The 27100-nt window shown below is 31.0% G+C and overlaps 1 protein-coding gene across 4 annotated transcripts; it reads left to right on the forward strand.

Moving 5' to 3' along the window:
- Positions 1-427: 427 nt before the first annotated feature.
- On the forward strand, positions 428-27100 carry LOC142238470 (lachesin). 4 transcript variants are annotated; one of them, XM_075310121.1, is made up of 8 exons: positions 428-583; positions 1116-1241; positions 14060-14275; positions 14398-14720; positions 17802-18197; positions 22252-22413; positions 22501-22696; positions 26756-27100. In XM_075310121.1, the coding sequence occupies exons 2-8, from the start codon at positions 1169-1171 to the stop codon at positions 26944-26946; spliced, it is 1557 nt and encodes a 518-aa protein (XP_075166236.1). In that variant the 5' UTR covers positions 428-583; positions 1116-1168; the 3' UTR covers positions 26947-27100. The 4 variants fall into 4 exon arrangements, with proteins under 4 accessions (XP_075166236.1, XP_075166240.1, XP_075166237.1 ...); XM_075310125.1 differs by having other exon boundaries at positions 447-557; XM_075310122.1 differs by lacking the exon at positions 428-583 and adding an exon at positions 733-928.

Below are 27100 nucleotides of genomic sequence, written 5' to 3' on the forward strand. Positions count from 1 at the left end.
ATTTGTTATTAACATTCTCCTAAAACCCCAACAAAATCTCCCACTGTTTTTGTATTTTATTTACTTTGACATTTGCTACGGACGCCACAGATGTCTACCAATACACACACAAACATATGTTTATTGCACCAGTATTTTTTGCTTTAGTATTTTCCTACAATTTTGATCAACACTGTATACACGGCTGTGCAAATTTTGGCTCTAAGAATTGGATACATGTTGCTGGCCGATTCGATGCCTGGTTGGCAGCAAAGCTGTAGTTGTCGGCGTTTCTAGAGATAAAGTACCCACCAACAATTGACAATTTTACTCTGATCTGATCTGTATGTGAGTATACACGTATGTGTTGTACATGAGTTTGCCGAGTCATATATGTAGGTGTGTAGATGTGTGTTTATATGCCAGTCGAAGAGATACGACGACTACATTATTACCGTAGTGGAGGAGTACTCGAAATAGTCTTATTGGCGCAATTTACAGTTTAGTTGAATTCTGTTAGAGCGACCGAGTAGTGGTTATATGAAATAAACAAAAAAATTAAAAGCAAATTAGTTCAGGTGCATTTTATTTTAGAAAAGCACAAGTGAGTGAATGAATAGAAGATGTTAAACAATTGCCGTAGATGAAATTGAAAGCAAAAATATTTCAAAAAACGAAAACTAATAAAAATTAATGAGTAAACAAACATAATAGAAAACAATTACAATCAATTCGAATCAGTACCTAAAAATCTCTCATGGGATTATATTGAAAAATTGGGGAAAAATAATAACAATAAATATAACAAAACGGAATGTAATAATAAATACGGTCAACGGATGTATGGCGACCAGGCGGCAGTGTTGTTGCAAATAAACCAAATAAAAAAATTACAAAAATAAATACCAAAAAAATATTTTGCATATGATCGGTTCTCAATGTATGAGATGTGTGTAATTGTGTATTTAAAAATAATTACAAATGTATATATGTATAACCCAAATTACTTAATGGCATTGAATATCACCAATATTAAAATAAATAATGCAAATAGTTGGCAAATATTTTTTTTTTCGAAAACAAAATGTTCTAAAAGTGTGTATTCACAAATTCCTCTTCCCTTCATTTTATTATAGCCTTAATGATTTCACCAAACTACATAACCTAAAGCAAAACTTATAACAAGAGCATGACAATGAATATGCAAACTGGGATTACGTTGTCGATTATTTGCCTAGTTTTAGGATTTATTAGCAGCAATGGTAAGTGTTAAAATTAGCCATTCGATCATAATTAAAGATATTCTTAGTTGATATACTATACCAAACATAAATATGTATCGTATATATATAAAATATACAAATATAATGGATAGGATATGTAAAGGCCATGCGGCCAGAATAACGCACCAAGAATATTATTGCAATTGTTAAATTGAATCTAGAGCATTCACACCGACACACACATCTCGCAGTATTCATGCAAGCACGGCAAGCATTCGAAAATTCACACATAGCCCCACATTTCATACATACGCTGCTCTTTGCCTTAGCGTCATCATCATTATCGCATATATCACTCATTGAGTTCACTCTCACTCTCTTCATAAGATTAACGGTTTGCTATTTTGGCTTTTACATTAACATCACCACATAGACGCAATAGCAACTACAACAATAGAGGAAAACAAACTTTCAGTTTTTATTATTTGATAGTTTTACACGAAAAATAAAAAAAACAAAAAACAAATATTACATAAAAATAAACAAACAACACACAATGAGTAAGAGGAAAGCTAATAAGAAATAAACCCATAAAGATGTTAAAAAAAAAACCTTAACGTTTCCCTCAATTTTAATTTAACAGTTGTGATTACACTCACACACTCACTACAATACCATTCATAACTGTTATCTTATCTTATTAGTTGACGCTTATCCGGTTCTCTTCTAAATAAAGTTCCCTTAAAATGATACAACAACAAAATTCAAGAACTTATCACAATAATAGCACCAACAACAACATCAACTATTGGCTATGAATGTTTGCATTCATATAGCATTATAACCAACACGAGTCACAATAAGCTTCCATCCACCACGCACTATTTCCATCACTTTACCCATTAATGATTATGGTTTCTAGTTACACTTAAAAAAACACAAAAACCCAATACACAAACAAATAAACATTTATTAAGTCATTTATTGGTCTTTTTATATAGCTTCCATTATAGGTGCATATTGGGAACATGGCTGTAATCATGACATCATTTGGGAAATGTTAGTAAAAGCAACAAGTTAAATATCTCAAAGGGTTCGCTCTCTTTTATAGGTAATGGGTGTTGTGGATGGGGTGGTATTAAGTGTTCAAATCAAAAGCAAATGTTTGCCAACACCAACCATTAATACTGATTTATCCCCCATTGTTTGTTTGTTTTGAAGGTGTATGTAAATTAATGATTATAATGACGTACATTGAAATTGTCTTCTTTTTGTTTAAATACCATTGGTCTTGTGGACAATGTGATATTTAATTAATAATTTTCTTCGCCATATATTTGCAAGTATAATTGTAAAAAAAATGATTTTACAGACCATTAATAAAGATTAAATCTAAAGTAAATCGTACTCAGTTGCCTAGGCTAAAATCTAGAGATTTTGAAGTATTCAGCCATTTGATGTGTTTATATGTAATTGCTTAACACCACAGAACAGATGTATATAAAAATCTATGGTGTTATCACTGTAGTGGATATCGCCAGTAAAAGGGTTAATATAATCTACACGTCGGAAGGTACTTCTCCCATATTAAGGGAGCATCCTTATTACAGCTGGTATATTTAGTCAGAATCATATTGTTCGAGAAAAGTTTGCCAACGCTTAGGTATTCAAAAGGGTTTAATCATGTTTGAAAATTGGGGCAGTAGATATGGGGAACGATTTACATCACAGAAAAGTAATTTTCCAGAGAGATAAACAGAGAAGGCAAGTTTTTAATGTTCCAAATTATAATATTTCTATGTTTTTAGAGACACAGTTTTTGTTAGTGAGAGATACAGAATTTTCTAGGCCTTGGACTTGGAGTAGACGTTGTACACGTAAAAAATATCTTTTGTCCTCCCAAACTGAATTTTAGCAAAAAATTTCGTTTTCCATTTGCTTTTCGTTATAAGGAAGTTAGCTTAGAAGAAAAATTTATTGTTTTTGTGATAAAACAATTTACATGTTTGCCAAAAAAGTACGCAAGATTTCGAAAATTTCCGGCATTACATAGTGGTATATTAAATTTTTACTATGAAACTTCAAAATGCTAGATACAAATGAAGGCTGTGATTTTGGAAAAAAAATTATTGCAAAAAAAATTTTGTAACATTTTTTTTTTAATTTTCGAAGAAATTCAAAAAACTCTATACAAAAGAACAAAGTTTTTCAAACTTTTTTTCTTTTCGTGTACCCCCACGAACCATTTCTGCGTTGTCAAAATGGACTGGGTAGCGACTCAGTTACTACATACGTCTACTCTATATATACGCAGAGAAGGAATTGATCACCTCTTAGAGCAAAATGTTATTTTCGGATGGAGAACATGGAAACGAAAAAAATTTATTTTCTCCCCAAACATACAATGATTATCGATATCAGATCATAATGTACGAGAAAACAACAAGGTTGCGCCAAAAATGTCACATGTTCATGGTAAAAACATAACAGTTTGCTTTATGAAGTGATCAAATTCCTTGTGAATATATAAGATGGGTGTGAATATATAAGATATACTTCTAGGTTAAAGTGGCATCCTGAATTATTTTCAGGATCACTTAGACTATTCAGAAGATATACTTCTAGACTACCCTAATTTAGTAAACCAATCTCTTCAAGCATGATGCAAATTAAACCCTTTTACTACCCTTAATGTATTGCTATATTTGCTAACGAAAATAAAATAAATAGAGGGCTTATACCCACGGTTGCTACAATAGGTAGAATTCTACCAAAAATGGTAAATTTTTTACTCTTTGGTATATAGGTAGAATTCTTGATGTTTTGGTAAATTTTGCAAAATATTCCTCTTCAAAATTTTTACTATAGAAATAAAATTTTGACAAAATTTTCTATAGAAATAAAATTTTTACAAAATTTTCTATTGAAATAAAATTATGACATAATTTTCTATAGAAATAAAATGTTGACAAAATTTTCTATAGAAATAACATTTTGACAAAATTTTCTATAGAAATAAAATTTTGACAAAATTTTTTATAGAAATAAAATTTTCTATAGAAATAAAATGTTGACAAAATTTTCTATAGAAATAACATTTTGACAAAATTTTCTATAGAACTAAAATTTTGACAAAATTTTCTATAGAAATCAAATTTTGGCAAAATTTTCTAAAGAAATAAAATTTTGACAAAATTTTCTATAGAAATAAAATTTTGACAAAATTTTCTATAGAAATAAAATTTTGACAAAATTTTCTATAGAAATAAAATTTTGACAAAATTTTCTATAGAAATAAAATTTTGACAAAATTTCCTATAGAAATAAAATTTTGACAAAATTTTATATAGAAATAAAATTTTGACAAAATTTCCTATAGAAATAAAATTTTGACAAAATTTTCTATAGAAGACGTTTTGTTTGGTAGAGTTTTAGTAGAATGTTCAACAAATTTTGGTAAAATATTTTTGACTCGAGTGGCAACCGTGCTTATATAACAACCACAGAACAAAACTTCTGAATCGCGCTGCCGACTTTAGCCACCCCCGATGATTTTTGTAGCCTCCAATTAATCAATATACATACTTATATAAGCTTATAAAAGCTTCAAAATTGTCCATTTTTGAAGCTTCCATTTCACCCAACCTAATTCAATGCTACGATTCTATAATAACTTTACAAAAATTATGCAAAATTGAAGTAAAAAAATGTAAATCTGATATTAAGATTAGTCGTACGATTCATCCGATCCATTAAGGGATAATTGATAATAATTTTGTGGGCTCATCCGTCAAACCTCCGACGTCTGTGGAAAAAATTTAGTGTTAGCAAAAATTGGGGGATCGACTTCATTCCTTAATCCCAACTGATTCCTATCAATTCTAATTTAACCCTCTAATGTCCGATTTTTTTTTGCCAGCGAATTAAATATTCAATGTTAACGACACAAAAAGAAGAAAACTAAACAAGAAAAAATTATACGATTAAATTCAGCATATGCTGTAAAACCTCTTCAATAGTTTTAACTAAGTTTTCTTTTATTCATTTTTGTTGTCTTAAGTTGCGTTTTACTAAAAGCTTGCTGATTATATTAAGCCCGCCTAAAGGCGGGATTGGGCATTAGAGAGTTAATAACAACTGTCAAATATTCACATTATACCTTCATTTCAAATTATGGCAATTTCTTTTCTGGAGGCTGTGTTATCATGGCATTGCACTATTTCCATCGCCCTTTTAAATATTGTGTAAAATTTATGCTTAAAGAATTGAGCAAACACTGTAAGAGTATTTTTCCCACTCTCTCTCTATCACATGCTCTCTCTTCTCCTGATCAAATTTGAAGGTATTGTACTTTCTTATACAACTATGATGATGTTAAGGAAGAAAAAATTGTTTATAATTTCTGAAGAATTATGGTTTTAGACTTACACTTTATCAAATAATTCTTACATCAATTACAGTTTATTGTTTAAAATCGTAACTACTCCCACTCTTCCTTCTAATGCATTAAGGATTGTTGTAGCCACTATTCTTTAAGCTGATGCCAGCAAATGACATCAGCTATCCGTGTGTCCTTGCGCGAAACAATAATCATTGATGGTTGCATGAATGCCATTGTGTGTGCCATCCAGACCAGATGAGGTCAGAGTTATTACTTCCCGACAAAAAGAAAATAAAGGAATGGCTCCGACGCCATTATGAAGGTTAAAGTGCATGTACAAGTAAAAGCGAAACACATGAAAACAGAAATAAAGCAATTGGTCCAAGGCTACCGTGCAACAGATGAAATCATATTTCTAAATTATCCATAAACTAAAATGTACAAACAGGAAGCTTTATTTATAACTTTTAGTAGGATATGAAGGATATCCATGACCTCTTTAGGGAAATCTATGAAAAATTTGTAATAGAAGATACTATAAAGAAGATACCAAGTTATGGTTTAGAAGAATGACGCCTGCACAGTCCGTGCATGATATCACTTAAGTGGTCAAGGGAAAGCTCCCACATTCAATTGGGAACATAATTAAGGAAGTCATTTTCTTAAATGAGAATTGGTTGTATGATAGTTTCGTTGGCAGACGGTAATCTACTCTCTTTTCAATGAGTGCTGCTCGCTAATATTCTCAACACTAAGATGGAGGAACTCTTTATTTTAGACGTATTCAAACGACGTGTAATACTTTCTTTCATGTTAGCCTGATACTGAAACAAATGCATAATTTTTTAATTTACAATGATTTATTATTCGAGCTTTATGGACAAATAAATTAAGGAACTTCATCAATAGAGTCATTGAAAAGAAAACGCCAGATACTTACTGTTGATACTGTTTGCGCAATCACTCAGCTAAGTCTCTAAATTATCCAAAAATTAAGAAGGAAAAATAGGAAGCTTGGTTTACAACTTTTGGAAGGATATGTATTTCCATTACCTATTTGGGAAAATCTATGAGGAATTTAAAGCAAAATATATTATGAAGAACTTTTAAAGGATATTAAGTTAATTTTTGTATAACAATGGACTGAATAGTCTAAGCCACTTTAGCTTAGACTAAGCTAATTTTTAGAAAATGGATGCCTCCATATTCCATGCATGAATTCAGCTTAGTAATCAAGAAAACACTCCCAGATACAATTGGGAACATCAATTAGAAAGTAATTTCCTTAACTGAGACATGGTTGGAGGTTAGTTCAGATGGTTTATCACAATGGACTGAATAGTGTAAGTGAGGCTGAATCAAATCGGGCTGCCACCTTAACCTAACCTTTAACCTTGGTTCAGACGATAATCTCCTCTCTTCTCAAGGTGCCTTGTCCGTTACTTTGTTCAACAATAAGATAAATGAACTCCTTCTTTTAGACAAGTTCAAACGACACCCAGTAGTCGCTGTTTTTTGGAAAAAAATCTGCAACATTTGATTCGATATAGATATTAATATATATTTTTTTTGAAAGCTGAGGTGTTTTCCTCCAAGTTTGCAAGTTTGTGGGTCCCTAGTATGTCCACGGGCTGGACTAAAAAATAAAAAAGTTTGTTTTATCTGCCGAATCCGATTTCCATGATTTGAATTTTGAAGCAAATCAAATTAAAACTGCGCTTATATGGCCTAAGAAACTAGAGGTTTATTTTGATTTGCTTCAAATTTTGCACAAGGAGGACAATTAGTAATATTGTCGTGTGTACTAAATTTGGTGAAAATCGGTTCAGATTTAGATATACCTTCTATATGTATCATTCGCCCGATTTAGGTACATAACCAAAGTTTTACTCCGTTTTACTTGAAATTTTGCATAGATACGCAGAAAAAAAGTAAATGGCTTTATAGGAACAGTGAACTACCTTATGCGAAAATTGAACTAAAATGTACTCCACAGTTTGAGATTTCCACAAAGCGTTGTTAAAATCAGGAACATTTAATGCCCAGGTTTAATTTTTAACTACTTCTCACGAAATTACACCCTCTCATAGAAAAAAATTAACTAAAAGTAAAGAAAAAAACATTGGCGTCAATTCATGACCATTTTAAACATACACTGAAAAAAAAGCATACTCGGTTCCAAAGATTTTGTCTTTACTTTAAAAAAATTGGTATTGATTCCGAGCCAAAGAAGCGGAGAATACAAGTAAGGATACTTTAAAGACACAATTCTCTTTTAAATTTAGGTTTTGTGTACTTGCTTCTAGGAAGCAAATTTTAATTTTTCGCTTTCTCAGCTTTTTTGCTTCATATGCTATCAAAGTCCTTTAAAAACGAGTTAACGGCAACTTTATTTTCCAAATTAGGACTCGACTTTCAGTCGAAATTATGCTATGTTTGAAGTAAAAAACTTCTTTAAAATAAAGTTTTGAAAAACATGTCCTATATTTGAACGATATTTTGCTTTGTAGTCAAGATGCAAAAAGACAACAAATTTAAAGACAATTTCATTAAATTAAAAGAATTTTTCTGCATTATTAAAGTCAAGTTGACCTTAGCCTATAAATTTTTTTTCATGTTAAGATACCCATTTTTAAGTGAAATCACTTAATTATAAGGACAATACGACTTCATTGAAAAGTTTATCGACTTTTGGACAAGGAAAATAACTTTATTTTAGAGAAATGCGTCTTCTATGCTAAGCTAAATTTGTATTCGTATTTTAAAGACATGAAATCTTTGACCTCACGACAATATTTTTTTCAGTGTACTGTAACATAGTCCATTTTTACTATTTTTGGGAATAGTTCGAAAATTTTCTTTTGCTTTAGTTCATATTCAACTTATGTGTATGGCCATTGAACTTTAAAATGTTTGAGATATGCTTAAAAAAGGAAAATTTCATTTGGCTGTGAAAATTTTCGAAAAAATAGTAAAATTTAACTATCCGCAAATATTAAATGAAAATAATTTAAATTTAGCGTTAATTTACGGAATCTTTTTCGTGTAGTAGAATTAACACTTTAATTAAGCGGACATTTTCTGTAATGCACTATTTTATATCGTTGAACAGGTATTTGAGAGGACTTTTTATACCCTGCGCCACACTGTGGAACAGGGTATTATATGTTAAGTTAGTGCATATGTTTACAACACCCAGAAGGAGACGAAATAGATACATGGTGTCATTGGCAATAATGCTCAGGGTGGGTCCCTGAGTCGATCTAGCCATGTCCGTCCGTCCGTCTGTCTGTGAACACATTTTTGTGATCAAAGTCTAGGTCGCAGTTTAAGTCCAATCGCCTTCAAATTTGGCACAAGTTCCTGTTTTGGGTCAGAATAGAACCCTATTGATTTTGGAAGAAATCGGTTCAGATTTAGATATAGCTCCCATATATATCTTTCGCCCTATATGCACTTATATGGACCCAGAAGCCAGAGTTTTACACTGATTTGCTTGAAATTTTGCACCAGGAGAACAATAAGTACTATAGTCAGGTGTGCCAAATTTGATTGAAATCGGTTCAGATTGAGATATAGCTCTCATATACATCTTTCGCCCGATTTGGTCAGGTGTGCCAAATTTGATTGAAATCGGTTCAGATTGAGATATAGCTCTCATATACATCTTTCGCCCGATTTGGTCCAATTCGGTTGAAATTTTGCACTAGGAGTACAATTAGTAGTGTAGTCAAGTGTGCTAAATTTTATTTAAATCGGTTCAGATTTAGATAAAGCTCCCATATATATCTTTCGCCCGATTTTCCGTCATATGACCACAGAGTTCAAAGTTGTAGTCCGATTTACGTGAAATTTTGCACAGGGAGTAGAATTAAAATACTAAGTATGCAAATTTGATTGAAATCGGTTCAGATTTCTATATAGCTTCTTTATATATGCTTTTCCGATTTGGGAAAAAATTACCAACCAGCAAAAAATGGAGCACTATTTCAGCAGGATTGTAAGGAAGAGAGGCAGTACCAACTGCTTACGAAACAACCGAATCAGCGCTGATTTTTGTGGGCGATGTCCCGATTTAGAGCAGCTTCTAAAGGGTGATTCTTTTGAGGTTAGGATTTTCATGCATTAGTATTTGACGGATCACGTGGGATTTCAGACATGGTGTCAAAGAGAAAGATGCTCAGTATGCTTTGACATTTCATCATGAATAGACTTACGATCTGCCACAACGTCGAATTTTCAGTGAATGGGCCCTAGAAAAGTTGGCAGAAAATCCGCTTTTTTATCGACAAATTTTGTTCAGCGATGAGGCTCATTTCTGGTTGAATGGCTACGTAAATAAGCAAAATTGCCGCATTTGGAGTGAAGAGCAACCAGAAGCCGTTCAAGAACTGCCCATGCATCCCGAAAAATGCACTGTTTGGTGTGGTTTGTACGCTGGTGGAATCATTGGACTGTATTTTTTCAAAGATGCTGTTGGACGCAACGTTACGGTGAATGGCGATCGCTATCGTTCGATGCTAACAAACTTTCTGTTGCCAAAAATGGAAGAACTGAACTTGGTTGACATGTGGTTTCAACAAGATGGCGCTACATGCCACACAGCTCGCGATTCTATGGCCATTTTGAGGGAAAACTTCGGAGAACAATTCATCTCAAGAAATGGACCGGTAAGTTGGCCACCAAGATCATGCGATTTGACGCCTTTAGACTATTTTTTGTGGGGCTACGTCAAGTCTAAAGTCTACAGAAATAAGCCAGCAACTATTCCAGCTTTGGAAGACAACATTTCCGAAGAAATTCGGGCTATTCCGGCCGAAATGCTCGAAAAAGTTGCCCAAAATTGGACTTTCCGAATGGACCACCTAAGACGCAGCCGCGGTCAACATTTAAATGAAATTATCTTCAAAAAGTAAATGTCATGGACCAATCTAACGTTTCAAATAAAGAACCGATGAGATTTTGCAAATTTTATGCGTTTTTTTAAAAAAAAAAGTTATCAAGCTCTTAACAAATCACCCTTTACATAGCGCTGATATAATTGCTCATTTTAATAGAAATATTGCTCAGAAGTGATATATAATCTTGAGTATAGCATTGTTGGCGTGAAGGAAAACAGCACTACCTTTCATGCATCTATACTGAATGAATTGGTTGCAATAACTTAAACGAATGATCATAAACTAGTTTGATTACTCGTTTACGTTATTGCCACCGATTCATGCAGTGTGGATGCACTGCCTACTTTATTGTATACCAAAACGCGCAACTAAACTCTTACTGCTGAAGCATTTTTTGCTGCACTGAAAAAAATATTGCCGTGAGGTCAAAGATTTCATGTCTTTAAAATACGAATGCAAATTTTGCTTAGCATAGAAGACACATTTCTCAAATATAAAGTTTTTTCCTTGTCCAAAAGTCGATAAACTTTTCAATGAAGTCATATTGTCCTTATAATTAAGTGATTTCACTTAAAAATGGGTATCATAACATGAAAGAAAAAATATTTGGGGTAAGGCCAACTTGACTTTAATAATTCAGAAAAATTCTTTAAATTTAATGAAATTTTCTTTAAATTTGTTGTCTGTTTGCATCTTGACTAGAAAGCAAAAAATCGTTCAAATATAGGACATGTTTTCCAACACTTTATTTTAAAGACATTTTTTACTTGAAACATAGCAGAATTTCTACTGGAAGTCGAGTATTAATTTGGAAAATAAAGATGTCGTTAACTCTTTTTAAAAGACTTTGATAGCATGTGAAGAAAAAAAGCTGAAAAAGCGAAAAATTAAAATTTGCTTTCTAGAAGTAAGTACACAAAACCCAAATTTAAAAGAGAATTGTGTCTTAAAAGTATCCTTACTTGAATTCTCCGCTTCTTTGGCTCGGAATCAATACCAAAATTTTTAAAGTAAAGACAAAATCTTTGGAACCGGGGATGCTTTTTTTTAGTGTGCGAAAATACCCACATTTTCCTTATAAAATCGCCACTGCTAAGTCGAAAATTGATAGTTTTTGGAACAAGGACAATTTTTTTTTTAATTTATTGAGTTTTTAAGGAAAAATTGTTTTAAGAAATATTTCTGAATATACTCGTAGGTCAAGTTAGGGGAAAATCTTAGACATATGTTTCATAATTTGCATATTTCTCAGTTGTTTTCCGATACGATGTTACATTTAGTTAATGGACATATTAGGATTTTTGGAACAGAGATCGACTTAGCAATCGATGTTTTGCCAAATGAACATTTTATTTTTTTTTTAACTGCCTATTTTGGGAAGATGAGAACTTACATACTATTTCACCGAAATGGCCGATAAAAGCTTAAAACGTATCCTAATTTGGTGTTCTATAAGAAACAAACAAAAAATATGGGAGAGGTCTACAAAAAAATGTTACGACAGAGAGAATGTAGGTATGTTTTTCGAAAAAGGGTCAAAATTCGTTTTTGTTTTAAATTCCGAATTGTGGAGTCTACAAATTTTAATCTAAAGCACCTAGGTACACAATTTTCTTCTTCTAAAATTCGTATAATTTTGTAGAGAATGCAGAAAGTTCAAGTATTATTATTGGATATGTCTTTATAAATTGCATGAATCACAGCTAGACCACTCAAACATAATCCTACAAACTATACGATTCCTTTTATTTTATTTTTTTTTTTTTATTTAATTAATTATTTTTTATTTATTCAGTCATCAATACAAAGGAAGCCAACAATTTTTACCATCTATGTTAGCAGGAAAATTGTTTGTTTGTTTTATGTATTATAGCTCTTTTTGATTATCCCAAAAACATATGATTTTTTTCTTACGATTTCCTTGTATTTCATGATAAGATTAGCATGACCGATTGCTAATAGTTCAAATGTATTTTCATAATTCTATCTGGAACTCTGAGTACCAAAAATATTTAACGACGTCACGGAATACAGTAAATGCATTCATTTAGCATTTGAAATATTTTCATAGATTTTTTATCACACTGGAAAAAATATTTCACAAAAAAAAATCCCACGAACATCGCACTAGAGACTAAGAATGCGCAAAATTTTAAACAATTATACTAAATTTGCTACATTCCATATGACAAAAGTGAAACCAGTGAAAATAAAAATAATTATGTCTAATAAATTTTCTTGTTGTCTATAAATATTTACTTATTTTTGTGATATCAGCTTTTATAAAATTAACCAACATTTTCCTTTCTGGTGGTTTAATGTTTTATGAGTGCATACTACATTCGCTCTTATGTTCATGTTTGCCAAGCAATATTCACCTTGAACCTTAAAATTTAGCAGATCATTGTGTGTTCAAAATTTTAAACAATTGATATTTTCAAAGCAGTTTAAATTTTAACAATTCAAAATATCAAAGGATACATTTATCTATTCACAAATATATTTATTTTTTATTTAATTAATTGTTTTCATTGTATCCCACTGGTGTATACCTAAACAGCCTTAGAAGGTGTCAGAAGGATATTTCGATGTATTGCAAATGGAGTAGCAATCCCATATTATAAATAGGCCCGTATTATAAATACTCAAGAAATCTTTGTCGAATGAATATATTAAGATTTGGTGGTCTTATATTTTACCAATTTAAATATATTCCCATATATAACTTTAACTCTATTGTTCAGTTCTATTTTGAATATCTATGCCCTGATAGGCTTGAAATAGAGATAACAAACAGCATAAGTTCGCAAAGCATATACGCATATACAAATCTAGATAGATAAATAAATTTTAATAGTTTTATATTTATTTAGGTACAAATATTCATACGGACGCACAAATAGCTTTAGTAATTTCATTGTTGAATTTGGCAAAATATTAAAAAAAAGAAAACAAAAGAAAAAATGCCCACCAAAACTGAACTAAACAACCAACCAACCAGCCAATCGTCCATCGAACTAGGCAAGCACTCAACCATTTATTTAGCAAGCTGGCAATCTAACCTTCATACCACACACACACACGCACTCACTACTCTATGTTGCTTTATTTTTGCCGGCATAACGGCGGCGACCTTGAATTTGAATTTGTATCTTGACAATGATACACATGAGATAGGGAGAGAATGAGAGTAGTTTTAAAACCCACGCATTTTTACAAGCACACATATACACAGCCACACACATATATAGCCAGCAAGTACTTAGCCATGATTGCATCTATATTTTGCCATAACCTCACTGCATTATTTTCTCCCTATTGAGTATGAATAGATATAACGGTATAAACAAACATCCGAACGCACACACACACATACACTCACGTATTTATAATCTAACGAACATACATATTCAGACATACATTGATATAGAGACATCTCATTCATTTCATTCTCATAAGAACAAATATTGGTGTTTTCTTTTTCTTTTCTTGTTACTGTTGTTGTTTTTGTTGTTGTTGTGCCAATGTTGGCAAAAGTTTCAGTAATAACTTCTTAACATCGACTCTGCTTTAAGCACCCAATGTGGTGATAGCCTTGCCAGATGGTGATCGAAGTCTTTATTTCGAGGATTACTATGATGATTTGGAGACAAGTAGTGGCGGACCAGAACCCTTAACAGACCCATTGGGGACAGTGTTAGAACCTCCATATTTTATAGAAAATGAAGTTAAAATATCATCTTCTCCCGATATGGATGTAATGCTAAATTGTGATGTAAAAAATTTTCATGGTAAGTAATTATCTTACGGCACTCACAAAAAATCCAATTACTGCCTTAGCTTAACCAATTAATTTAATGATATCATTTAACCCTGTTTCCCTGTTTTTTTTTTTTTGTTTGTAATTCATTAGCAAATAATGTCATCATGTGGTACAAGGATACAACTGCCATTATCCAAGGTCAATTTTCTTTGAATTCTCGTTATGAGAATCTTAAGAATAATTCGATTCTATTGCGTCAGGCTTTACCATCGGATAGTGGAAATTATTTTTGCACTGTTTTACCACAAAACATTACGCAAAATATTATATTGACCGTGGAAAAGTTTCTGACAATCTATTGTGATGGCATCGATGTTTTGGATCGTCAAATAACCTATAGACAAGGTGAATCTCATAAATGTGTATGCCGAACACCTGGTTCAGAATCGAATAATATTAAATGGTATTTGAATGTAAGTAAAAGATGATATTAATGTATATAGAAATTATTAGACATTAACAAAAGCAGCTTAAAATAACATACTTTTCGCTTTTATTTAAAATTAATTTAGCCCTGGGGTTCTATGATTAACAGGGATTTTTAATCGTCATACGCCACATGGTGTGGTAAATATTTAGATTTACTACACTAATAGAAAAAAGTACATTTCAAAATCGTGAACAGACGGTAACAAAATGAAACACAAACGTTCACGAAAAATCAAAACCGAATGTTCGAAGTTTCGTTCACGGGCGTTCACGATTTCATGAACGGCTTTCGTTTTTCTTTGGCCATGAAAAATCTTAAAATATTCGTTAGGTGGTACAATGTGCTAAGGCGACTGTTAACGCCGATGGACGATAATCCAGGTTCGAGTCACCGTAGCGGATTTTTGTTTTATAAATTCGTTACCATTATGTATTCAGTTCATGTACGCTGGTTGTTGTTTTGACAACGCATGTTGTCATTTCATCATTGTCAGATTGACCCCGTCTGTTCTCAGTTTGACTTCACATGTGTGTTGATTCACTTTCATAAACGGATCGTTTTTAAATGAGCACGCCGTTCATGATTTTTTCTAGAGGTGGACATATGAGTAATAATTTACTCACGCTCACTCATGACGGAAACATTTTATTCACCCACGATATTTTTGGTAGGACTAGCGCACACGCATTCTCACGAAAATAAAATACGTACTCATGCACGAAAAACTTTTAAAGATCACACTCACGAAAAATTATCCGAAAAATATAAGCCAGATTTGATCGCTTCCATGCCGCAGTGGCAGAAAACTTGCTCGTGAAGGGAACATATATTGAAAATTGTGCTTAGAATAAGACCATTGAAGTCCCACAAAATTCAAGAGCTCACCGATTCGAAAAAAAGTTGAACTGGAAAAAAACAAAAAGTTGCTTCGCTTGCACGAAAGTGCCCAGCTACCGAATTTTGTTTTCTTCGATAAGAAGCCTTTCCAAATTGAGGAGTTTGCGAAAAAAAAAATTATCGGGTTTTCATGCCAAAGAGGTTAGCTGAGAAATTACACCTTCGATTGACCTTCAGAACTCAAGCGCTTCCGATGGTAATGCGTGTGCTGGAAAAAAACAAAGAGTTGCTTCGCTTGCACGAAAGTGGTCAGCTACCGAATTTTGTTTTCTTCGATAAGAAGCCTTTCCTAATTGAGGAGTTTGCGAAAAAAAAATTATCGGGTTTTCATGCCAAAGAAGTTAGCTGAGAAATTACACCTTCTATTGACCTTCAGAACTCAAGCGCTTCCGATGGTAATGCGTGTGCGGGCTACCCGTTCGTGTTAATCGACCCGACTCCACGGTCGATAAATGGCGAATATTATTAAGAAAATGTCCTAAAGACAGTATTGGAAACCTGGACAGACAAGCATGGCCTCATGTTTGTCTCAGCACCAAGAACATCTTAAAGAGGTGGTTCTACGCTTCATTTCTACTGCACCAAAATCTCCGGATCTCAATCTGTTGGACTTTTGCGCTTGGAAATTTTGGAGTGCAGCTTAAGTATAGTGGCAGCGCTTAGCCAGGGCTGTACTAGCGTGACCAAATGGTCACACACATTAGACCGTCACTAAATCTTCTCGGGTTGATCGTTGATAAACATATCATTACATTTCAAAATTCGATAAAAATAATTACAGCATAATTCGGGTTAAGCTATTCTGTCCAGTGTTGAACTTCTCACATTGTGGTGAAATCACTTAGAGAAGCTTAGTGATTTCTGAGCTTCAATTAGAGAAGGTCAGGAATGTGAGCAGTGATGCCAAGTTGGTGCTTTAGAGCTTTTAGATTTTCAAAAAAACACCAAATAGACTTTTTAGTGCCTTTTCAAAAAAAAAAACACCAACTTGGTGCTTTCTGACTTTTTCATTTAGTGCTTGTGGTGTTTTTTTTTTTCAATTTTAACAGTCTTGAGTTTTATTTACGACATCTATTCAAACAAACTCCTGATTTAACTGTCAAAAGCTATATTGCCTAATATAGAATTGTATGTTAGAATTTATAATATATTTTTGGTGCTTTTTGCCCTTCGGGAGTTGGCATCACTGAATGTGAGCAGCATTACTGAGAGGCGATAATCCACTGCTAAAAACCGTTTTGTATTTGGTCGAAATCGGGTTTAAAATTCTGTTCTGGAAATCCAACATAAAATATGGCTAATGTGGCGTATGATTTATAAGAATTACATATTAAAAATTACTCATACGATATGGTGGCTAGTTAAAATGAACAATTAATGAGTGGGGAGAGAGTGTTTTGATTCCTATAATTTGGGATAATTACAACAAGGCGCTATAAACATGGCCCCGTGAAAATTAGCCTCAAAACCTGAAAGAAGTAGGACCAAGAAAATATATGGAAAACAACAATACCAAAATGTTAATGTGTTTTCGGGTAGTATGTATTTTGGGACCCACTTGCATTATGAAAATAAACATCAATGCTTCAAATTAAAATTAATCCCATTTCTTTTTGGGTAATTGTGGGGCCTATATTTGCATCTCGTATATGATAATGGTGGCAACTGTACAATCTTTTATTGCTACAAATGACATTGTATCGGCCATCGGCCAGGGCTTAAGACTTTCTTCTATGGACAGAGTTCAAAATGAGGCTAACGTGATTTTCAAGAGATTCGTACTCAGCAACATATATTTAATTTTTTTTGCTTAAAACTTCATATTTTTCCATCAGCTTGGATTCATTTTCATCAGTTGTGGTTAATTTCTTTAAAATCAATAGTGAAAATCATCCATAATTTTTGTTTGGGGTGATTCAATTACATTTTGTTGGGGCTAATTTTCATGGGACTCATATACACTATGAAACGTCGACCCAAATTTGTGGCCCGGTTTCATTTGAGTTTTGAGGCTATTTATCCTGGGGTCCACTTTTATACAGACTTAAAACTAACGTTAAAAACACGTAACGTGGGCAAAAGTTTTTTTATATAAAACTTAAAAAATGACACCATTTACATCAAGCGTATTAACTAACTCTATATCTATATTTTCTATATCGTCTAGAGTCGTCGTTCTACCGAAGCCGAATTGGAAGTTGACAATAATACCATCAATCTGAACAATATCGATGAACATCATAGTGGCATTTATCAATGTTTAGACGATGATGGTTCTCCAAAACCCAGACATGGAATGTTCGAATTGATTGTTTATTATGCCCCCAAGGTGACAACACATCGTCATCATGTCAATACGGAAATTGGCGGAAATGCTCAATTGTATTGTGATTATCGCGGTGAACCCATTGCTACAACGCGTTGGATGAGAAATAATAATATAATAAGTTATTCGGAAAAACATATGATGTCGCTGTCAACGGATAAACTATTTAATCGTAGCACGCTAACTGTTAACGATGTGACAACGGATGATTTGGGTGAATACAAATGTTTAGCAGAGGTAAATGGTGAAAAAAATTTAAATCTATATGAAAGTAAAAATAGACATTCAATATTTTTAAATTTAAATTTAGAGTTACTGGACACAGCATGAAAACGCCGTCGCGGTTGCCACAGTTAGTAGAATTCTACCAAAAGGTAGATTGGTAGAATTCTCGATGCTTTGGTAGATTTTGCAAATATTTCTCTCTACTATTTTTTTCTGTAGAAATAAAATTTTAACAAAATAGAAATAAATTTTTTAAAAAATAGAAATAAAATATTGACAAACCATTCTATAAAAATAAAATTTTCTATAAAAATAAAATTTTGAGAAAAAAATTTTGGGAATAAAATTTTGACAAAATTTTCTATAGAAATAAAATTTTGACAAAATTTTCTATAGAAATAAATTTTGACAAAATTTTCTACAGAAATAAAATCTTGATAAAATTTTCTATAGAAATAAAATTTTTACAAAATTTTCTATAGAAATAAAATTTTGACAAAATTTTCTACAGAAACCAAATTTTGACAAAATTTTCTATAGAAATAAAATTTTGACAAAATTTTCTATAGAAATAAATTTTGACAAAATTTTCTACAGAAATAAAATTTTGACAAAATTTTCTATAGAAATAAAATTTTGACACAATATTCTATAGAAATAAAATTTTGACAAAATTTTCTATAGGAATAAATTTTGACAAAATTTTCTATAGAAATAAAATTTTCTATAGAAATAAAATTTTGACACAATATTCTATAGAAATAAAATTTTGACAAAATTTTCTATAGAAATAAATTTTTACAAAATTTTCTACAGAAATAAAATTTTGACAAAGTTTTTGGTTAAGCTACACTTGTAGTTTAGTCAATGCATGGCTTTAAGCTGAGATTAAAAACAACAATAACGATTGAAGAGAAGCCAACAATAACAAACAAAACGAATGAAGATAGAGGAAGCACGCTCAAAAACAAACCCAATCAACTATATTCAAATCGATGATTTGAGTTTGACAAAGGAAAAGAGATATGCTTGCAAAATTTGTTTAGGTAGTAGCCGACTATAAAACCCTTTTTCGGAAGGTTCAAGTGTAATTCACTTTGGGTTGAGTGAATTACCCGAATTTATCCTGATAATTGGTTGATAGTTTTGCTGCAAGTAGAGGATGCTGATGAGGAATGTGATAATTCCGAAACAGCTGTACATCCAACCATCTTGCAGTCTATAGGGCTTTGCCCAAATAAATTTGACAAGCATACTTTTCCTCTTTTGGTTAAGCTACACTTGTAGTTTAGTCAATGCATGGCTTTAAGCTGAGATCAAAAACAACAATATAGAAATAATTTTTGGCAAAATTTTCTATAGAAATCAAAATTTAAACAAAATTTTCTATACAAATAAAATTTTATCAAAATTCTCAATAAATTCAGTGTCTTTCTATAGAAATAAAGTTTTGACAAAATTTTCTATAGAAATAAAATTTTGACAAAATTTTCTATAGAAATAAAGTTTTGACAAAATTTTCTATAGAAATAAAATGTTGACAAAATTTTCTATAGAAATAAAATGTTGACAAAATTTTATTTCTATAGAAATAAAATTTTATTTCTATAGAAATAAAATGTTGACAAAATTTTCTATAGAAATAGAATTTTGACAAAATTTTCTATAGAAATAAAATTTTGACAAAATTTTCTATAGAAATAAATTTTGACAAAATTTTCTACAGAAATAAAATTTGACAACATTTTCTATAGAAATAAAATTTTTACAAAATCTTCTATAGCAATAAAATTTTGACAAAATATTCTATAGAAATAAAATTTTGACAAAATTTTCTATAGAAATAAAATTTTGACAAAATTTTCTATAGAAATAAATTTTGACAAAATTTTCTACAGAAATAAAATTTTGAGAAAATTTTGTATAGAAATAAAATTTTTACAAAATCTTCTATAGAAATAAAATTTTGACAAAATTTTCTATTGAAATAAAATTTTGACAAAATTTTCTATAGAAATCAAAATTAAAACAAAATTTTCTATAGAAATAAAATTTTATCAAAATTGTCAATAAATTCATTATCTTTCTATAGAAATAAAATTTTGACAAAATTTTCTATAGAAATAAAATTTTGACAAAATTTTCTATAGAAATAAATTCTGACAAAATTTTCTACAGAAATAAAATGTTGACAAAATTTTCTATAGAAATAAAATTTTTATAAAATCTTCTATAGAAATAAAATTTTTACAAAATTTTCTATAGAAATCAAAATTTAAACAACATTTTCTATAGAAATCAAAATAAGACAAAATTTTCTATAGAAATAAAATTTTATCAATATTGTCGATAAATTCATTATCTTTCTATAGAAATAAAATTTTGACAAAATTTCCTATAGAAATACAATTTTGAAAAAATTTTCTATAGAAATAAAATTTTGACAAAATCTTCTATAGAAATAAAATTTTGACAAAATTTTCTATAGAAATACAATTTTGTAAAAATTTTCTATAGAAACAAAATTTTGACAAAATCTTCTAAGAAATAAAATTTTGACAAAATTTTCTATAGAAATAAAATTTTGAAAAAATTTTCTATAGAAATAAAATTTTGACAAAATCTTCTATAGAAATAAAATTTTGACAAAGTTTTCTATAGAACTTAATTTTGACAAAATTTTCTAAAGAAATAAAATTTTATCAAAATTGTCAATAAATTCATTATCTTTAAACATTTTAATCTTCGTGTTAGATCGTATTATCAAAGTCCATTGTGAGAAAGTTATCCCTTTATGTAGAAGTAGTAACTTTCCCTTGTTGGTGCCAGCTAAAATCGCTAAAACATTTAAAATTCTACACTTTTACAATTCAAGGGATATTTATACATCATTACATATAATAATTTATATACTAAAAAAGTTTTAAAATAAAATAATAAAACATTTCTTTTGAAGAAAAAAAACATTTTTTCACACTAACCATAAAAATTTGATCAAAAACTCAAAATTATTTTTTTTTTTTTTATTTTGTAGATTTTAGTAAAATTTCCTCCAAATTTTGATAGATTATTTTTTGCACGAGTGGCAACCGTGAAACTGATACAAATGCGGCTCTCAACACAAACACAAATTTCCAGTTTCTTTTATATATAAATATCTATTCTATTTGTCGATATCTGTTCGTTCTCCGAATACAAAATTGAAAGTGACAGACGCATGCCGAAACGAATTCAAGCACATTTATGCACGAAAACTATGTCTCTCCAATAGAGCACCATTTGCTCTGATTTGATTATCTCGCTATGTTATGTTGAGATATTTCGTTATCTATCTTCATCGCCATCGTTATCTTTTTTCTCTATTCTCTCTCGCTCTATCTGACTTTTCTAAACACATTTGTATTTATACGAAATTTCTAAATTATTATAGGTTTGTACCCAGAGACATAATATTTAAGAAAATGTGATGTACAAAACATAATATTTTAACATATTTATTTATTTATTTATTACAATTCTAAAAACTATAATAAACATTAAAGCACTAGCTACAAAGGCTATCGGCTTACTTTCTTTATACTAGTAACCAATGAGTATTAAAAATTATATTTTGTTATGTAAGTTTAAAATCAGCAAAAAATTATATATCTTTACAATATTTTCAGTTGTTGGTAATTTTAATAAGTCAAATGTATCTGAAGTATTTAGATAGGACATGCGGGTATTGTGTAGGACAGGGCAGGTCGAAAGGAGATGTAGTATAGATATGGAGAAACATAATATATTCTTTTTTGATCCAAAAAATTAATAATTTTCTATATTCATTTTATTTTTTTGTAAAGTGTCATTTCAAAACACTAACATTCACCTTTTGTGACGTTCTTAAAGAGCACGTCCCTTACAAATGAAATTTCGTATTTTCGCGGTTTCTCCGCAATTTTTCGTGAAAATATGAACATAATATTTTTTAAAAAATTATTTATAAATAATTTTTTATTTTATTATTAAATTTTTAATTTATTTATAACTTTAATTTTCTTATCAACTCTCTCTCTCTCTCTCTTAGAATACCATTGGCTCCAGTGAATTGAGAGTACATTTAATGCTCGAACCAGAGAAGGGACAATTTGAAGATATCAAAATTAAAGGAAATGTGGTAACACTCTATTGGTTGGTACGAAGCTTACAACCTTTGTCGGAGGCTGTACTCGATTACAAAATGACTGGGGTAGATATTCATAAAACCATTTTGTTGTTGATTTCTAATCTATGGCACAAAAATACATATATTTTTAAAGTCATTTTTATTTTGTAGTCTTATACATGGAGTACCACAACAGTGTTACACACACATCGTCACGAAGATGGTATTTGGAAAGTAACCCATGAAATGGAATTGCTGCCAGGCGAATGGCAGACAAGAATGAAAACCAGAAATACGAAGGGATGGTCGAAATTCTCTACGCCATATATATTCACAATAAATGATGTGGATGAAAGGAATACAAAAGGTAAGATATTGTTTATAAAAAATCCATTTATAAATATCCAGATGTTAAAGAGGAAATCATAGAAGCGGCATTTTTTCTAGTGAAGGAAACCATCTTAGTTTTTGTTATAATTTTCTATAGAATAAAGTCTGTGATCCGAATTGCTGCAGAGAAAAATGTATTTTTGTGTTCCATAATGAAATTAACCCAACAATTTTTCCATTGCAACTTCTTCAATCAAATCATCAACACCAATTAAAATAGTAATTGATGATTTGTGATTGATTGTAGTTTTAATTAAAAAACTAAAATTTTAATAAAATATTATTAAATTAAAATTTTAACTGGAAAATGTTGAAGATATTTTTTTTTCGTGTATACTCAATATTCCTAATGTAGAATAATTTGTGATACTCCGTATTTTGCCAAGTGTTACCGATAAAATTTCGAAACAAATATAAGAGTACACGAAATTAATTGATCTAATGGATATGGATAGTATCAATCACATAATTAGTTTGAAATAAAATAATATTTTAGTGTTGTTTTTGACCTCAGCTTAAAACCATGTATTTGCTAAACTACAAGTGTAGACTATCAATCCTTTTTTCGGAAGGTTCAAGTGTAGTTCACTTTGGGTTGAGTTAATTACCCGAATTTATTATGATAATTGGTTGATAGTTTTGCTGCATGTAGAGGATGCTGATGAGTAATGTGGTAATTCCGAAACAGCTGTACATCCAACCATCTTGCAGTCTGTAGGGCTTTGCCCAAATAAATTTGACAAGCATACTTTTCCTCTGTTGGTTAAGCTACACTTGTAGTGTAGTCAATGCATGGTTTTAAGCTGAGATCAAAAACAACAATAATGATTGAAGAGAAACCAACAATAACAAACAAAACGAATGAAAATAATACAATTGATTAAAAACTAATTGATTTCTTCGGCACTTTGAAAAATTTTGACAAAATTTTCTATAGAAATAAAATTTTAACAAAATTTTGACAAAATCTTCTATAGAAACAAAATTTTGATAAAATTTTCTATAGAAATAAAATTTTGACAAAATCTTCTATAGAAATAAAATTTTGACAAAATTTTCTATAGAAATAAAATGTTGACAAAATTTTCTATAGAAATAATAATTTTGAAAAAATTGCTATAGAAATAAAATTTTGACAACATTTTCTATAGAAATAAAATGTTGACAAAATTTTCTATAGAAATAAAATTTTGAGAAATTTTTTATAGAAATAAAATGTGTACTTCAAAATACTTTTTGTTTTTTTTTTTTTAATTTGATAGATTTTTGGTAGATTATGTTTGGCACGAGTAGCAACCGTGTCCGTAAGTGAATCTAGTCACGTCCAATCAACTTCAAATTTGACACAAGTATGTTATATCTCCCATATATATCTTTCCCCGGTTTCATATTACCACGGAGGCCAAAGTTTCACTCCGATTTTTTTTTAAATGTTTACCTTTTAGCAACGTTAGGACAAATATGGCCAAAATACCATTGTGAAATCGTCAATCCTAAGTGGGAAACTTGTAGAAATGAATCAAGTTTTTCTATATTTATATATTTATAGACCTTTCCTATAATTATTTTTAATCTGGATTTGAGATGGAAAATGTAGATATACTAAGGGGTGCAGGGCATAATATAGTCGGCCCCGCCCGACTTTAGACTTTCCTTACTTATGTTTTAATTGGAAATATTTTTTAAATTAAAATGGAAATGTCTTTAACTAATTTTATTCTTTAATTTGATTAAGAACTTTATTGTATCAGTTAATTTTTTCATTGATCTGTTTTCAACTTCAATCTATTTTTTATTGGAACCATTTTGATGATATTTTTTCCCGTATATATAATTGAAATTCCTGTAAATAGTGAATCTATTTTCTCTATGCAGCTAAAAAATCAATGCTGTCGATAAATTTTTCGATAAAGAGAAAAATCTTAACTCAGATTTTTTTTATTATTATACCCTGCTCCACACTGTGGAACAGGGTATTATAAGTTAGTGCATATGTTTGCAACACCCAGAAGGAGACGAGATAGACACATGGTGTCTTTGGCAAAAATGCTCAGGGTGGGTTCCTGAGTCGATATAGCGATGTCCGTCTGTCCGTCTGTCCGTCTGTCCGTGAACACATTTTTGTAATCAAAGTCTAGGTCGCAGTTTTAGTCCAATCGACTTCAAAGTTTTACCCTAATTTGCTTAAAATTTTGCACAAGAAGAACAATTAGTACTATAGTCAAGTGTGCCAAATTTTATTGAAATCGGTTCAGATTTAGATATAGCTCCCATATATATCTTTCGCCCGATATGCACTAATATGGACCCAGCAGCCAGAGTTTTATACCGATTTGCTTGAAATTTTGTATTAGCATAACACTTAGTCGTATAGTCAAGTGTGCAAAATTTGATTGAAATCGGTTCAGATTTAGATATAGCTCCCATATATATCTTTCGCCCGATATGGACTTATATGGCCCCAGAAGCCAGATTTTTGGCCGAATTTGGTTGAAATTTTGCACTAGGAGTACAATTAGTAGTATAGTCAAGTGTGCAAAATTTGATTGAAATCGGTTCAGATTTAGATATAGCTCCCATATATATCTTTCGCCCGATATGGACTAATATGGTCCTAAAAGCTAGAGTTTTGACCCAATTTGGTTGAAATTTTGCACAGGGAGTAGATTTAGCATTCTAGCTATGCGTGCCAAATTTGATTGAAATCGGTTCAGATTTATATATAGCTCCCATATATAGCTTTCGCCCGATTTACACTCATATGACCACAGAGGCCAATTTTTAACTCCGATTTAGTTGAAATTTTGCACAGGGAGTAGATTTAGCATTGTATCTATGTGTGCCAAATTTGGTTCAAATCGATTCAGATTTAGATATAGCTCCCATATATATCTTTCGCCCGATATGCACTAATATGGACCCAGCAGCCAGAGTTTTATACCGATTTGCTTGAAATTTTGTATTAGCATAACACTTAGTCGTATAGTCAAGTGTGCAAAATTTGATTGAAATCGGTTCAGATTTAGATATAGCTTCCATATATATTTTTCGCCCGATATGGACTTATATGGCCCCAGAAGCCCGAGTTTTGGCCGAATTTGGTTGAAATTTTGCACTAGGAGTACAATTAGTAGTATAGTCAAGTGTGCAAAATTTGATTGAAATCGGTTCAGATTTAGATATAGCTTCCATATATATTTTTCGCCCGATATGGACTTATATGGCCCCAGAAGCCCGAGTTTTGGCCCAATTTGGTTGAAATTTTGCACAGGGAGTAGATTTAGCATTCTAGCTATGCGTGCCAAATTTGATTGAAATCGGTTCAGATTTATATATAGCTCCCATATATAGCTTTTGCCCGATTTACACTCATATGACCACAGAGGCCAATTTTTTGCTCCCATTTAGTTGAAATTTTTCACATGGAGTAGAATTAGCATTGTAGCTATGCCTGCCAAATTTGGTTGAAATCGGTTAAGATTTAGATATAGCTCCCATATATATGTTTTTCTGATTTCGACAAAAATGGTCAAAATACCAGCATTTTCCTTGTAAAATCGCCACTGCTTAGTCGAAAAGTTGTAAAACTGACTCTAATTTTCCTAAACTTGTAATACATATATATCGAGCGATAAATCATAAATAAACTTTTGCGAAGTTTCTTTAAAATTGCTTCAGATTTAAATGTTTCCCATATTTTTTTTTACTAAAATTGTGTTCCACCCTAGTGCACTAGCCAACTTAAATTTTGAGTCTATAGATTTTGTAAAAGTCTATCAAATTCTGTCCAAATCAAGTGATATTTAAATGTATGTATTTGGGACGAACCTTTATATAGCACCCAACACATTTGACGGATGTGATATGGTATCGAAAATTTAGATCTACAAAGTGGTGCAGGGTATAATATAGTCGGTCCCGCCCGACTTTAGACTTTCCTTACTTGTTTTTATTGTTATTTTTTTTATCGCAATTCTCGATTTGCTATTGTTTTCCAAGAGATTTTAGGAAAATTGTCTTTATGTTCTCATTTCAGTTGAAATTCCCCCTAACATAATTGCTGATGTCAAAGAGAAAGTTGCTGTTGCTAGTTTTGGTGGCGGCAACACTGAGGAAAAGTCAACAGATGGCGCTGCGTCTTTAACGCGAACTAGCCCTACAATGATTTACATGTTACTGTTATTGCTGCTTACAGCCTCTTTTAGAACCAGACTTATTACAAATTGATGGCCATACATCGAACAACAAACTATTCTATATATTATTATAAAATACTACTAATTTAATAAACCAAATACAATATTCTAGTGCAAATTAAATAAAGTTTAAATAAGAAAACAAATAAGACGCTTACAACAATACAAATGGTAATAAAAACACA

The sequence above is a fragment of the Haematobia irritans genome, chromosome 5, assembly GCF_050003625.1.
Source record: "Haematobia irritans isolate KBUSLIRL chromosome 5, ASM5000362v1, whole genome shotgun sequence".
Taxonomy (NCBI): domain Eukaryota; kingdom Metazoa; phylum Arthropoda; class Insecta; order Diptera; family Muscidae; genus Haematobia; species Haematobia irritans.

What these genes read in the sequence shown, in the direction of transcription:
- LOC142238470 (XM_075310121.1), top strand. Translation starts at nt 1,169, where the DNA reads ATGACAATGAATATGCAAACTGGGATTACGTTGTCGATTATTTGCCTA. An exon ending in AGGATTTATTAGCAGCAATG is followed by an intron (nt 1,242 to 14,059) that starts GTAAGTGTTAAA and finishes CTCTGCTTTAAG; the next exon opens with CACCCAATGTGGTGATAGCC. An exon ending in TCGATTACAAAATGACTGGG is followed by an intron (nt 22,414 to 22,500) that starts GTAGATATTCAT and finishes TTTATTTTGTAG; the next exon opens with TCTTATACATGGAGTACCAC.